Source organism: Lissotriton vulgaris, unplaced genomic scaffold, assembly GCF_964263255.1.
Source record: "Lissotriton vulgaris unplaced genomic scaffold, aLisVul1.2 SCAFFOLD_2305, whole genome shotgun sequence".
Classification (NCBI taxonomy): domain Eukaryota; kingdom Metazoa; phylum Chordata; class Amphibia; order Caudata; family Salamandridae; genus Lissotriton; species Lissotriton vulgaris.
In genome coordinates, this window is record NW_028246212.1 from 67,719 (window position 1) to 83,999 (window position 16,281).

The 16,281-nt window shown below is 48.7% G+C and overlaps 1 protein-coding gene across 1 annotated transcript in view; it reads left to right on the forward strand.

The window, feature by feature from the left end:
* The window catches only part of SNX6 (sorting nexin 6), an 85,605-nt gene that overhangs the window by 60,082 nt on the left and 9,242 nt on the right, over nucleotides 1-16,281 (forward strand). Inside the window, exon 10 of the mRNA XM_086949295.1 lies at nucleotides 13,278-13,437. Within this exon, the coding sequence (XP_086805421.1) occupies nucleotides 13,278-13,437 (160 nt within the window). The remainder of the gene's footprint in view (nucleotides 1-13,277; nucleotides 13,438-16,281) is intronic.

Below are 16,281 nucleotides of genomic sequence, written 5' to 3' on the forward strand. Positions count from 1 at the left end.
ATTAACATAAAACACACACTCTAGTTGGTTAACCTGTAGAGTTGTTTAGGATAGGAATCTATTCTTGTTAACAATGTGGGGGGAGAGAAAATTATTATGCATACTTGCTGCCAAAAATGGTGTTGGCACCATGAGCCTCCAGAACGCTGGGGTCCTAGTGCTATTTAGCACCCTGTAAAGAAAGGCAATACACTTAGTCCCTATGGATATGGTGCTCACTTACTTGAAATGGTTCTAATGTTCAGTTATTACTCACTGCTACCAGGGATTTCCTGCGCCTGACTGCCCCACACGTGGCTCCGATGAGAATGAGGAGAGCATCCTTCCCTCGTTCAAATAGCCCTCCCAATCGTTAATTGGTCGTGGCCAGAAACAATTGGAGGGACTTATTGGGCCTTTCCGGGTTGCAAACAAGCCCGTGGTGACCACCATCTTGAGTGCAGTCAAACTGACTGTGGCGGAGGGCGTGGCGCGGCCACAGAGCATAGAGCGTAAGCAGAGACGAGGTGTCTCAATTACCGCAAATGCGCCTGGGCGGTCACGGCCGGGCAAATGGGAACCTCTAAATGCGCATGTGTGCCAGTCCAGTGTATCTGGAAAAGGCATGCGTGCATTGCGGTTTCATAATGAAAAAAGGCCTGCCCTAAGTTTTGTAGCAGAGACAGAGTGTCTAAAAGGGCCGTATCTATGTGTGTGGTATAATTAAATGCTCCAGTATAGGAGTGGTGTCAAAAGGTTGGCCCTTCCATAATAAAATCGGGACAATAGTGCAAGCATATTTCCAAATGGCTAGTATGAAAGAGCTTGATGTGTATTGGTTACACTGAGCGGTATAGGCAAATTATCCAAACCCATTCTGAAGTGCTGTAATTTATAAAAGACGATAGGTTCTTATGTAATCTTATATACATCAATGGTACTGGGAGGGTTATAAGAGAGGGTGGAGACACATACCCCCAGAGTATCTCAGGGTGTTCGGACCCAAACTGGAGGACATGGTTAGTTCAGTTGTCCCCATGGGATGTCATTGTTAAGTCCTGTGACGTGGGTGCCCAGCCGGAACACCCAACGCTGCTCCTTTTCAGAGGGCAGCTGTTCGATTATTGTCCAATTTAGGTCATTTACACAGTGCATTTCATTAAGAAAATGTGTTGCCATTTCCGTTGTGCTCCTCTTGCACCTTGCAATACTCTTATGCTCGCTGATTCTGGTTTTTACTGGCCTTGTAGTCATCCCCGTATACCCAAGGCCGCATGGGCTCGTGATCATGTATATGACGTGCTTGCTATTGTTCGTGAACCTCCTTTGGTCCCAAGTTGCCCCATTCCTGAAAACCAGCTGCCTGCTTTTCTTTCTGAAGTGGCAACTGCTACAGTTGCCACAGGGGTGATGTCCCTCTATCCCATGCAGTGTTGGTTGTTCTGGTTGTTTTTGTTGTGGGCGAGTATGGACTAGAATGTCTTTTAGGTTTCTACCTCACCTGTGTGCAATGAGGGGTTTCTCAAACTCGAGGTCCAAACATACTAAGGTTCGTCAGTTTTTATTAATGATTTTAGAAATGTCATTGGAGTGTGTATTGTATGTCGTCACACATATTGGTCTCTTCTGGTTAGCTTCTTTAGGTACTCTCTTCCAGGAGAGTCTCTCTATTGTTATTTCGGGCTCTTTTCATGGCTTTGTTGATTACAGGGGCAGGGTATTGCCTATGTTGAAGTTTTATTTTCAGATCTGCCGCTTGTGTTTTGTATACTCCCACCTCTGAGCAATTCCTTCTGAGGCGAAGGAATTGGCCGTACGGAAGGTTCTCACGAAGATGTCGTGGATGGAAGCTGTCGTATCGTAGGAGACCGTTTCTAGCGGTTGGTTTGAAGTGGGTTGTTGTTTTAAGTAGTCCGCCCTCTGGGTAGATGTTCAAGTCCAGAAACACCAGCGTTTCATTGGAGACCGCGCTAGTAAATTTTAGAAATGCATTTTGTCTGTTAAGCCGCTCCATGAAACTGGTCACAGAATGTACATCACCTTCCCAGATGACCAAAATATCATCTATGTAGCGCCTCCAGGTGAGTATGTTGCTCCTGAAGGGGTTGCTTGTGTGAACGATTTTATGTGTCTCTAAATGGTGGACGTACAGGCCTGCCAGGCTTGGAGCAAATGTGCTCCCCATGCTGGTGCCATGGCTTTGCAAGTATAGTCTATTGTTATACTCAAAAAAGTTCTTTGTTAAGGCAATGGAGATGCACTCAAGGACAACCCCTCTAGGCGTTTGATATTTCCATGGAGTGGAGAACAAAACTTCCTCAATGATGTATTTATTTATTTATTATTTATTTATTTATTTATTATTGAGATTTATAAAGCGCATACGTATGCCCGTGGGCGTCTTGGCGCTAAATGTAGAGGGTTTCGTCATGTGGTAAGCTTGTGAACAAGCTCTCCATGTCCAGACTCAGTAACAGCTGGGTAGAGGGGTCAAAAGGTAGATCCTGCAGTAGCTGGAGTACAGCTTTAGTGTCTTTAAGGTATGTGTCAGTAGCTTGTACCAAGGGTCGCAAAAAAGCGTCCGCGAACCTGGATAGGAGTTCCAAAATGGAACCGATACCCGAGACGATAGGTCTCCCTGCGGGTTTGGCTAGGTTTTTATGTATTTTAGTGATGGTGTAAAAATAGGGGATCCTAGGTGCCTTTTGGATCAAGAAATCAGCCTCTTTTTTGATAGCCAGTCATGTGCCAGGGCCTCTTCCACCATTCCTAAAATCCTTGTACGTAATGTCTCTGGGGGGTCTTCCTGTAGGACCGTGTAATTTTTCCTGTCTGACAGGAGTCTCAGACATTTGTGGTCATAAGCAATCGCTGTCTGCACCACAATTGCCCCCCCCCCTCCATTGTCAGCTGGTTTTATGGTGATTTTTTTGGTTTCCTGTAAGTTGTTTGATTGCTTCCTGTTGTAGATTGCTCGTGCTGTAAAACACCTTCATTCCTGTTGTATTCAATTTACTCAGATCAGTCATAACTGCTTTCTCAAAGGCGAGTACCTCGACAGGCAGTGCTGCGTCTGGCGGGGTGAAGGTTGATTTAGGTCTTAACCCAGTGTCTGTGGCGATATCATCTTTGTTGGGGAAGAAGGTTTGGAGTTTAATCTTCCTTACAAAGCCCAGCATTTCGACATGCAGTTTGAAAATGTCCAGTTTGTTTGTTGGCACGAAGCCTAAGCCTTCGGTTAGGACTGCCTTTTGTACGTCAGAAAGTTCCCAGGGTGTTATATTCACCACTAGGTCCCCCTCTTGCTGGTAGATGCTTGGTTCTGGAGGGCCCTGTCATGCTCCTGGTTGCTACTCGGGGATCCTCTTGGTCCCCTTCTTGCCACTGAACATTGTGCCCCCTCTTGTTCCAGCCCCGTCGGGGTCCCGGGCGTGACCCTTAAAAAAGGTTGAGACCCGTAGTAACCTCCATCATATTCAGGGGCCCACTGTTGATAGCGGGGTCCATTTGGAAGAGGACCATATTGATCTGATTGGACTGCCTGTGGGCCTTGATATGGTTGGAATGCCTGTGGACCTTCATATGGTTGGAATGCCTTTGGGTCTTGATATGGTTGGAATGCTTGTGGACCTTGATCTGGTTGGAATGCCTGTGGGCCTTGATATGGTTGGAATGCCTGTGGGCCTTGATATGGTTGGAATGCCTGTGGGCCTTGATATGGTTGGAATGCCTGTGGGCCTTGATATGGTTGGAATGCCTGTGGGCCTTGATCTGGTTGGAATGCATGTGGGCCTTGATCTGGTTGGAATGCCTGTGGGCCTTGATCTGGTTGGAATGCCTGTGGGCCTTGATCTGGTTGGAATGCCTGTGGGCCTTGATATGGTTGGAATGCCTGTGGGCCTTGATATGGTTGGAATGCCTGTGGGCCTTGATATGGTTGGAATGCCTGTGGGCCTTGATCTGGTTGGAATGCCTGTGGGCCTTGATCTGGTTGGAATGCCTGTGGGCCTTGATCTGGTTGGAATGCCTGTGGGCCTTGATATGGTTGGAATGCCTGTGGGCCTTGATATGGTTGGAATGCCTGTGGGCCTTGATATGGTTGGAATGCCTGTGGGCCTTGATCTGGTTGGAATGCCTGTGGGCCTTGATATGGTTGGAATGCCTGTGGGCCATGATATGGTTGGAATGCCTGTGGGCCTTGATATGGTTGGAATGCCTGTGGACCTTGATATGGTTGGAATGCCTGTGGACCTTGATATGGTTGGAATGCCTGTGGGCCTTGATATGGTTGGAATGCCTTTGGGCCTTGATATGGTTGGACTGCCTGTGAGCCTTGATATGGTTGGAATGCCTGTGGGCCTTGATATGGTTGGAATGTCTGTGGACCTTGATATGGTTGGAATGCCTGTGGACCTTGATATGGTTGGAATGCCTGTGGACCTTGATATGGTTGGAATGCCTGTGGACCTTGATATGGTTGGAATGCCTGTGGGCCTTGATATGGTTGGACTGCCTGTGGGCCTTGATATGGTTGGAATGCCTTTGGGCCTTCATATGTTTTGAATACCTTTGGGCCTTGATATGGTTGGAATGCCTGTGGACCTTGATCTGGTTGGAATGCCTGTGGGCCTTGATATGGTTGGAATGCCTGTGGGCCTTGATCTGGTTGGAATGCCTGTGGGCCTTGATATGGTTGGAATGCCTGTGGGCCTTGATATGGTTGGAATGCCTGTGGGCCTTGATATGGTTGGAATGTCTGTGGGCCTTGATATGGTTGGAATGCCTGTGGGCCTTGATATGGTTGGAATGCCTGTGGGCCTTGATATGGTTGGAATGCCTATGGGCCTTGATATGGTTGGAATGCCTGTGGGCCTTGATATGGTTGGAATGCCTGTGGGCCTTGATATGGTTGGAATGCCTGTGGGCCTTGATATGGTTGGAATGCCTGTGGGCCTTGATATGGTTGGAATGCCTGTGGGCCTTGATATGGTTGGACTGCCTGTGGGCCTTGATATGGTTGGACTGCCTGTGGGCCTTGATATGGTTGGACTGCCTGTGGGCCTTGATATGGTTGGAATGCCTGTGGGCCTTGATATGGTTGGAATGCCTGTGGGCCTTGATATGGTTGGAATGCCTTTGGGCCTTGATCTGGTTGGAATGCCTGTGGGCCTTGATCTGGTTGGAATGCCTGTGGGCCTTGATATGGTTGGAATGCCTGTGGGCCTTGATATGGTTGGAATGCCTGTGGGCCTTGATATGGTTGGAATGCCTGTGGGCCTTGATATGGTTGGAATGCCTGTGGGCCTTGATATGGTTGGAATGCCTGTGGGCCTTGATCTGGTTGGAATGCCTGTGGGCCTTGATCTGGTTGGAATGCCTGTGGGCCTTGATCTGGTTGGAATGCCTGTGGGCCTTGATCTGGTTGGAATGCCTGTGGGCCTTGATCTGGTTGGAATGCCTGTGGGCCTTGATATGGTTGGAATGCCTGTGGGCCTTGATATGGTTGGAATGCCTGTGGGCCTTGATATGGTTGGAATGCCTGTGGGCCTTGATATGGTTGGAATGCCTGTGGGCCTTGATATGGTTGGAATGCCTGTGGGCCTTGATATGGTGGGACTGCCTGTGGGCCTTGATATGGTGGGACTGCCTGTGGGCCTTGATCTGGTTGGACTGCCTGTGGGCCTTGATCTGGTTGGACTGCCTGTGGGCCTTGATCTGGTTGGACTGCCTGTGGGCCTTGATATGGTTGGACTGCCTGTGGGCCTTGATATGGTTGGACTGCCTGTGGGCCTTGATCTGGTTGGAATGCCTTTGGGCCTTGATCTGGTTGGAATGCCTTTGGGCCTTGATCTGGTTGGAATGCCTGTGGGCCTTGATGTGGTTGGACTGCCTGTGGGCCTTGATGTGGTTGGACTGCCTGTGGGCCTTGATGTGGTTGGACTGCCTGTGGGCCTTGATGTGGTTGGACTGCCTGTGGGCCTTGATGTGGTTGGACTGCCTGTGGGCCTTGATGTGGTTGGACTGCCTGTGGGCCTTGATGTGGTTGGACTGCCTGTGGGCCTTGATGTGGTTGGACTGCCTGTGGGCCTTGATGTGGTTGGACTGCCTGTGGGCCTTGATGTGGTTGGAATGCCTGTGGGCCTTGATCTGGTTGGAATGCCTGTGGGCCTTGATCTGGTTGGAATGCCTGTGGGCCTTGATCTGGTTGGAATGCCTGTGGGCCTTGATATGGTTGGAATGCCTGTGGGCCTTGATCTGGTTGGAATGCCTGTGGGCCATGATATGGTTGGTAAAGACGGACCCTGATAGCCTCTCCATCCCCTTTGTCTAGGATAGAACTGTTTTTGTTGTCTATTACCACCTCTTTGGTATCTGTCCTGCTGGTGCCCACTAGAATTTGACCCGTTTGAGCTGCCATCGGATACATCACTATCTTGGTCACTCATTGTGTCTTTTTTTGAGAGAGAACCCTCTATTATGTAGGGGTTGGCTCGCTCATGTGAAAAACGGTCTTTGTCCTTTTTTAATTTATTGAATTTACTCTGTTTTCAGAGTGAGCTCAAAGTCTGTCATCTGTTGGTTCAGCTCCTCTAGACGTTTTTTGAGGACACTGTGTGGTTGGTACCATTTGAGCTCTACCTCCAGTTTCTGGATATCTACTTTCAGTTCCTGGGCAATCCTAGAGGCAGTTTTTATAATGAGGACTAGCCAGTCCCTCGTGCAGTGCCACGATATGAGTGACCAGTCTTTTTTAAGTTGCATATCATTTTGGTAAATGAAAGGCTCATTCTTAACAATGAGGCCCTGTGGCGCCACTGTCCCCCTCAGATATTCGGTCATCAGAAGACCATGCAGTGCTGCTTTGATTTGGGTTCTTCTGAGATTAGTCGGCTCATCCCAGTCTGCTACGCTGGGACCTGGTTCGGTGTTACTCAAGCCCTCGAAAGGGTTTATTGCTGCCAGGATCCTGTCAATCTCTTCTTCTTCGAACGTGAGTCAGTTTTCATCCTCCATAGTTTTAACTGTGATTCTGTGACCTTGGGGGTGCCCAGGAGTGGACGCCTCACAGGGAAAGCCAGGATGGGTTCCACAGCGGTATTCGTACAAGCGCCTTGAGACCCTTGCGGGTGAGTAGTGCGCTATACAAGTATCAATTTACAAGTATCAATTTACATTTACATTCTGCCTAGGCGTGTGATATGTGTAAGAGTTGGTGTGTATGTTATGTTCCTTTAAAAAAAATCCCACAGCTGTGCGCTGTCTGAATACCGTGCCAGGTACTTTTTAACATCACTGTATCACTTCGGATCCCACCACTCACCTATGTACAAGAAACCTCACATGCACCACGCATAGCCAATAAAAAGTGCTCCCGCATAGTCGCTGGTTAGCAGCACGCCTCATCCCGTAGAGGGGTGCGAAGACCCCAATGATGAAGCATGACACCAAGGGTCCTTTTGGTGTGTGAGGGGTATTTAAAAAGCACTGCGTGCTCCCCACCATAGTAGGGATCACCCTAACATGCTATCTGCGTGGATTCTCTTTGTTTATGTAAATCTGATAAGGGAGAACGAATCCATGCATATCTCTCTCTTCCCTCTTTTGTTATAATTGGTAATGTGGGACCATGACACCAGCGCAGAAGTAGTGTGTAACATAAATTGGCAAAGACTGCCGATATGAGAGCGTTTGTCTTTGCCAATGCCTTTTAGCCGTGTTGTACAGCAGTGTGACTGCTGTTCAGCATGGCTAAAAGTTAGTGCCGTTGAGTAGAGTGCCATTGTATAGACGGCGCGTGGTGCAGACTAGTATAGTTGTGCGTGTAAGTAACTAAAGCATCAATAGAGACGGCAGATTGGGTGAAATCCACATAAATAGGAAGCAGTATACTGGTGTTGAAAGTAGAAAAGCACAGTGCATGTTCCAAAAAAATGCTGAAATGCTTATAAAGTAAAAACAAATAGTGTAAAAAGGCGAGGAAGAACACTTACTTTGGGCCTGCTCCAAGGAGGAGCTAACAAAACAAGCATTGGAAATGCAATAGGTCTCGCAGCATTAGAGTTAGTGCTTTTAGAATTGTTTATGGGTTTTTTTTGTAAATCTTTAGCATTTTTGTTTCCTGTAGCCAATGCTAAAGGTGAGTGAGTGAGTGAGTGTGAGTGAGGGGGTGAGGGTGAGGGGTTGAGGGTGAGTGAGTGAGGGTGAGTGAGGGTGAGAGGTTGAGGGTGAGTGAGGGTGAGTGAGTGAGGGTGAGTGAGGGTGAGTGAGTGAGGGTGAGGGGTTGAGGGTGAGTGAGGGAGGGTGAGGGTGAGTGAGGGTGAGGGTGAGTGAGGGTGAGGATGAGTGAGGGTGAGTGGTGAGGGTGAGGGTGAGGGGTTGAGGGTGAGTGAGGGTGAGGGGTTGAGGGTGAGTGAGGGTGAGTGAGGGTGAGGGTGAGGGTGAGTGAGGATGAGTGAGGGTGAGTGAGGGTATATACCCAGCTATGTCTTCGTAGTTGTAAAATGTAGTTGAACCTTGCACTGGTAGGCATTCAATTTAACGTGCTACCATAGATATGCTTTCAGAATATTAAATTCGAAATTTACTTTGATTTTGCGTACTTTTGCTGTAAAAAATGTTATTGCCATGTAAATACCTCTTCAATTGCATTCTTGAAAATAAATATTAACCTCTATGAAGTTAAATGTGTATAAATTACCTGTAATTTAAAAAAAAAAAGAACAGTATTGCTCGGGTTTCCGTGCTTTTGGCATTAAACAGACAATGTGTAACCCAGAGATATTTTTAACAGCTCACTTCCCACTCAAATCGTATGAATACAATTGCTTGCAAGGCACTGAACACATGCAAGGGTTAGTTTTAGCAAGATGCTGAGAGCAGATCTTTTTATTTCATGCACTGAGTTCAGATGCTTGACTAATAAATCTAACGTACGGTTATGCACATATGATGTAATTAATTTGCTCTAAGTTCTGATAAATATAAACCAAGAGCTCTAAGAAGGTCCTATAAAGTAAAATAATGCTACGTATACAGACTACTTGGTAATCATTGCTGTGCTGTTGCCAAACCAAACCATCTAAACGGAATGTAGCTATAGATTATGGTTGATTTCTGGCCAGTGAAGAAACAAGAAATCATAACATTTGATTAAAGTGGCAGTTTGGCACTTATCATATGGCCGTCAAGTTGAACTGTCGGGGGCAACTTTAGCTGTCACATCAGACTAAAACAACATACCTATACAGAAAAAAAGCTTCCAACTGTGTTATACGCTTGATGTAGCTACTCTTAGCAGTGTAAATACATTACACCATTACCACTGTGAGGTACTCAAAAGTACACTGGCATGCAAGGAAATTATGAGGTCCTCCAGCACACCACTGGTTCGCGATCACAAAGTAGGTATGGCAAAATCAGTCACGTGCCTGGCAGACCCTGATGTGTGACTGCCACAGATCTAAAGGGGCAATATCCATGCTGCCCGATAAGCCAGAGTCATCTGAGAGAATTTAAAAACAAGGTCGCTGCGATTTCAGGACCGTGTACATCCATGCCATTGTAAAGGACGAAACTGCAACTGTTAACCAATGACTACGAGGCAATGAATGATCCATCTGTATTCAAAACGTATCCCAGCCTGTGGCAAACGTATATTTCACTGTTCCCTCGCATGTTATCAATTGCTTTCATAAATTACACAATATTGGGAGGTAAGGACATTTCAGTGACGAGAAGCCAACCAGTTATGTCACAGGAGACGAAAAATAAATAACAGCTGTTCTCTCACGGCACTTCCGCTCTCATGGCAGAGCTGGGCTGCAGGAACTCGGAGGTTAAGAAAAAAGAAGCCGGAGGGAAGAGAGGGGAGGGGGGAGGAGAAATGCGACACGGCGGGAAGGGGAGGGGGCGGAGCGGGTCAAATAAACAAAAAACAAGCTGGAGGGAAGAGAGGGGAGGGGGGAGGAGAAATAGACTAAAACAACATACCTATACAGAAAAAAAGCTTCCAACTGTGTTATACGCTTGATGTAGCTACTCTTAGCAGTGTAAATACATTACACCATTACCACTGTGAGGTACTCAAAAGTACTTTGGCATGCAAGGAAATTATGAGGTCCTCCAGCACACCACTGGTTCGCGATCACAAAGTAGGTATGGCAAAATCAGTCACGTGCCTGGCAGACCCTGATGTGTGACTGCCACAGATCTAAAGGGGCAATATCCATGCTGCCCGATAAGCCAGAGTCATCTGAGAGAATTTAAAAACAAGGTCGCTGCGATTTCAGGACCGTGTACATCCATGCCATTGTAAAGGACGAAACTGCAACTGTTAACCAATGACTACGAGGCAATGAATGATCCATCTGTATTAAAAACGTATCCCAGCCTGTGGCAAACGTATATTTCACTGTTCCCTCGCATGTTATCAATTGCTTTCATAAATTACACAATATTGGGAGGTAAGGACATTTCAGTGACGAGAAGCCAACCAGTTATGTCACAGGAGACGAAAAATAAATAACAGCTGTTCTCTCACGGCACTTCCGCTCTCATGGCAGAGCTGGGCTGCAGGAACTCGGAGGTTAAGAAAACAAGCGGTATAAGGGCATTATTATGCAGCCTGTTAGAGTTACAATCTACTACCTGGCAGCTGAGTGTTGTGGTATTATTGTGGGCGAGGAGGGTTATATACTGTAATTGCATTAATGGAGCGTTTATTAATCGCCAACGAACCCAAAATCTAGTCCTGCTTTCCGAATGACCAACGCATATGCAAATAACCACCACAGAAGTTGAGATTATGTAAAAATGGGCCATGCATATTCACTTTGGATATAATAAAAGCTGAGATGGTTTCACTATTTCGGATGAACACTTTTAGCGTCTGAGACATGATCCGTGTACGCACTCCGGCCAGATCCTGAGAGCATGGAATAAAACATGCCAACCTCCCTGTGCGCGCAGCCCTGGGCACCCATCTGGGCATAGCGAGCGCCGTGCCACCCTGCGCTCTCTTCATCCTCTGCCGTGTGAGGAGGTCGCAGAATCCAGGAAAGCTGCCGGCGTCCTACCGCCCCCTCATGTTTCGGGGTTTCCTTGGCAACGTGCTAATGAGATGCGTGTCACATGGCTGCTTAGGTCAATAACCACGAAGGAAATAAATAAACAACAACCGTGTGTACTGCATGTCGATGGCGAGGGCAGAGGCCAATGGGGGGACAGCGGGTGATTGGGGAAGCGCTAAGGCTGACGCAAACAGCGAGGGAAGGGGGGCCTTTGAGAGAGACGGCAGACAGGACCGGCGCCAGGAGATGGGGCCTCGGAGAAGCCTCTGTTGCAGACAGGATCAGCGGGGAGGGGGCGGAGAGGGGAGAGGTGAGACGAAGGAAGGGAGGGGAGGGGGAGGAGAAATGCGACACGGGTAAACAAAAATTTGTAGAGTGGGAAAGACGGACGGACGGAAGAGAGGGGAGGGGGGAGGAGAAATGCGACACGGCGGGGAGGGGAGGGGGCGGAACGGGGGCGGAGAGGGGAGAGAGAGAGTAGGCAAGGGTAAACAAACACGGACGTGCACGCGCCCGTGACTTTTAAGGTCAATGCGCATAAGCTTAATGCGCATGCGCATTGACCTTAAAAGTCACGGGCACTGCAAGGAATCGCCACGATTCCTTGCAGTGTGGATAAAGTGTGGATAACTCGCAATAGTCTCGCTTGCTCGATGCGCATGCGCATCGACAGGCGAGACCTAAAAAGGACGAGGCGTCTTTGGGAGCTGAAAATTGAAGGATTGCAAAGGAGTGATAATGAAAACAGTTCATGGTATGCTGTAGGTGGGCTGTAAGCCACCAAATTGTAAACAATAGGTCTCGTTGGCGAGACTGGGACAGTCCCACCAGCACCAGTGCAACTTTTCACATTGGTCTCAATTTTATTTGTGAATATTCTGCATTTTGTAGGTAGTGATACCTTTCTATCGCATCGCATGAGTGCAAAGACTGTAACCCGAGCGTTTTAGTGCACTTTCATTTCGTGAGCCTGCACCCGGCTATTGTTTGACAGAAGCTGAGGGCTCATTCGCTCCCTGTTGCTCTTATTTTAGTCTTGTGAATCTGTTTTGTGCTTCGTGCATCGCATTGCTGACTCAAGCTGCCCTTTGGCTGCTGCGCATGGAGTGGTTTGGGCGCAACACTCCCTAGCGAGGAAAGACGTGTTTGAAAAGATGCCTCGGCTTGCGAATCTCTGGGTTGTGTGGTCCTTCACTGAGGGGGAGAGACGTCCCAGGATGTGAGACCCTGTTCTGAAGGCCGCGTCTGTCTGCCATTTCATTTACATGGAAGCAGTTTTAGCAGGTGACGTTTGATGACCCTCCCAGTCGCACTCGATATGTGCCTCTCTGCCCTGAACTTTGCCCAGTATGCGCTGTGTGAAACGCTCAGGTTTGCTGACTGGTCTCACTGTGAAGCGCACAGCTGCCTTGTAAATGATCTTCTTAGTTTGATCAGGGCACCTGCAGTTCTTATTCTGTTGTTTGCTGACTTGTTTTGGGCAGGTCTGTGTATTGCTCGGCCTGTGCAATCCACCAATCCTGGGATTTATAAAGCGCGCTACTCACCCGTGAGGGTCTCAAGGCGCTGGGAGGAGCGGGGAGGTGCAGCTCCAGTTCAGCCAAAGAGCCAGGTCTTGAGGTTCTTCCTGAGGGGGTGCAGGTTCGGGGAGCGTCTGCCGGGAGCTCGTTCCAGGTCTTGAGGTTCTTCCTGAAGGGGTGCAGGGTGGGGTGCAAGAGCCAGACACAAGGATTGGCATCAGTTGGACTATGCGTAGGAGCTCCATGTGCTTGAGGCAGGCTTCTTACCACTTACAGTCAAGTCAGTTGTCGGTCTACGATCATTGCCAAATGATTGCAGAGAACAGTGGACAGAGGAGACCCTGGTAACCCACATCAGAGGACCTGCCACATCTTATGAGGGAAGCGGCCTTTTCTTGGCTGGGGCACTGAGGGTCTACACCTGGAATACAGGGTGCTAAAATAGCATTTTATCTCTGGCTGGTAAGATGAAATGGTGTAAAATCTTGGTGTAATACACTTTTGTTTGCTTCTGTGCCATCTTTTAGTTCAGGGACGCCTCCCACTCACTTCAAACGCTACCTTCCAGGTGGCAAGTTTGTGTCCTATCCGCTTGGGGTTGAACTTTATGAACTGTTTCTTGAGCATGTTTTGTTTTCTACTCCAGGCTGCTCCTCAGCCATGGAAGATGTTGAGCTGCTTTTCTTATTGTCCTCTCCTCCCATCACAGGATCTTCTGTACCGACGGTGCCGGTCATTGGTGGATTATGAAAATGCCAACAAGGCGTTGGACAAGGCGCGGTCCAAGAACAAAGACGTGCTCCAAGCAGAGACCAATCAGCAGGTGTGCTGCCAAAAGTTTGAGAAGATCTCAGAATCTGCAAAGCAAGGTGGGCGTTTCCGCTGTTGTGTTACTGCACACTGCAAGGTCTGGAGTCAGAGGCGCTGTGAGTTGGGCTCACTCATTTCCATCTTGGTGCCTTGTGTTTGCTCGCTTGTGCCAAACCATGAACTTGCGATGCTCAGTATTGGTGCAAGGCAACGGTTTACACCGAGTGAAAGGGGCTGCTCCTGTGGGATTGGTTGGGCCCATCTCTACTTTTGTTAGAGGTGATTTGTTTTGTGTGTGTGAATTTGTAATGCAAATATATTACCAATGGGGGTGATGGCACTTTTGGAGTCCTGATTCATTTGCATTTATAGAGGAGAAATAGTGTTGAGAAGATTACAATTACAATTCTCTATACAATTCGATTACACCCATAAATTAAAAGCAAAATATTTTGTGATTCAAGAATCTGCATTAAAATTTTGAAATAAATGACAAAGGCCGCTCGTTGGTGGAAGAGGAGTGAGGTTTGTACCTTCGGATGCCATTAAGTGGCTGTCAAATTGGCAATCCTAGTTCGACCGTCTTACTCCATAGAACATATTTTCATGAGGTATTTGGGCAAGTTGAAGACCGCTCTAATCCAGGAGAGGATGAAGGCCATCCAGATGGGTGTAAAATACCCTCAGTCCTCCCAAAAATCGAGATTTCCGACGGCAGCCAGATTTGATAATCAAAGCTCTCACTTTTAAGTTGTGAAAATGTGTTTTGTCACGAGCCAGACGTTCCAAATGAAAAATGCAAAGACTATAAAGAAAGCAGTATTAAGGATATCAAAATGAAAAGTGTACGCATGAAAGAGTATAACATAACAAAACCAGAGGCATTTCCTGAAACTCATGACTTTAAAAAATATGGTTGTAAACACTTGAATGAAACTCTGAAATTGATTGGTTCTGAAATGGTTCCCACCATAACCTACCCTGGGGCAGACTGGAACAGAAGGGTTAGATTTATAGTTGGTCAGAGTGGATGTGAGGACTGTGTCAAGAAGTGGCCAGACCTATAAGGCTTTTAGTGTTTACAAAATAACCCTACCATAATGTTTCAAATTCAGGTGTTGGCGGTGCTACCCATCTACACCTGGTCTGATGTAGGTTATTTTCCTTTTCCTATCCCTCCTCGTGCTGCCACCTTCTTCATGGCCTGGTCCATGCTACTTCCTGTTCTGGCCAGTGCTACTTACTGCGTTGGCCCGTGCATCTTTCGGTTCTGGCCTGTGCTACTTCCTGTTCTTGCTGTTGCTTCTTTCGGTTCTGGCCCTTGCTTCTGTCGGTTCTGGCCCTTGCTTCTTTCGGTTCTGGCCCTTGCTTCTTTCGGTTCTGGCCCTTGCTACTTCTTTTTTCTATCTAGCCCATGTTTACTCCCACCTTTTGGTCTGACTAAGGATCCCTTCCTCCTCCCAACAAGGCCCAATCTCCCTCTCCTCCAGGTCTAACCCATGCTGCTGTACTCCGCCTGGTCCAACCCTTGCTTCCTTCCACCTCTCGGTCAGAAACCTGCTCTCTCTTCCTCCCAATCTGGCCCTTGCAACCTCCTTCCACACGCTATTTCCTGCTGGTGTGGCCCACACTGCGTTCCTCTTCCTGGACTCTCCAGGTCAAGCTCACCCTTTGCTGTTTGCCTGGTGTGACCCATGCTGCCTCTCTCCACCTGGTCTGGCCCTTACTACCTCCCTATACCCGGCCTGACCCATGGTGTCTCCCTCCACGTGGTGTGACCCATGCTACCGCTCTATACCCAGTGTGACCCATGCTGCCTCCCTCTACCCGGTGTGACCCATCAATACTGCCTCCCTCTACCCGGTGTGACCCATCAATACTGCCTCCCTCTACCCGGTGTGACCCATCAATACTGCCTCCCTCTACCTGGTGTGACCCATGCTGCCTCAATCTACCCGGTGTGACCCATGCTGCCTCCCTCTACCCGGTGTGACCCATGCTGCCTCCCTCTACCCGGTGTGACCCATGCTGCCTCACTCTACCCGGTGTGACCCATGCTGCCTCACTCTACCCGGTGTGACCCATGCTGCCTCCCTCTACCCGGTGTGACCCATGCTGCCTCCCTCTACCCGGTGTGACCCATGCTGCCTCCCTCTACCCGGTGTGACCCATCAATACTGCCTCCGTCTACCCGGTGTGACCCATGCTGCCTCCGTCTACCCGGTGTGACCCATGCTGCCTCCGTCTACCCGGTGTGACCCATGCTGCCTCCCTCTACCCGGTGTGACCCATGCTGCCTCCCTCTACCCGGTGTGACCCATGCTGCCTCCCTCTACCTGGTGTGACCCATGCTGCCTCCCTATACCCGGTGTGACCAATGCTGCCTCCCTCTGTGACCCATAAAAACTGCCTCTGTACCTGGTGTGACCCATACATACTGCCTACTCATCGGCCCAACTCCATGCCTGCCGGGGCGACTGGCGCATTAGCCCCCTCACCCAGGCACGTATTTGCAATCTTGGAATCTCCTCACTTATTCTGACTCCAGCGGAATTACTTGCGCTTTTAGGGCACCTCCCGCAGCCCTCTGTGACCTCTCCCCCTTCCCTGGCTAGCGCCATGCTATTGAACATCCGCTCGGCGGTTAAGCACCAACTTGAGCTGTTCAACCTTCTGACCTCCGCAAAACCCGAAATCCTATTCCTTACCGAAACCTGGTACTCCCCTGACTCGCTGCCTGATGTCCTGGCGACTCTCCCCGAACCCTATTATGCCCTTCGCGCTGACCGTCTGGATGGGAAAACTGGTGGCGGAGTGGCCATGATTGTCCACTCTAAATTCTAGTTTCAACTCCTGTCCTACCCCTCTATCTCTTCAGTTGACTTCATTGTGGCCCGCTCAGT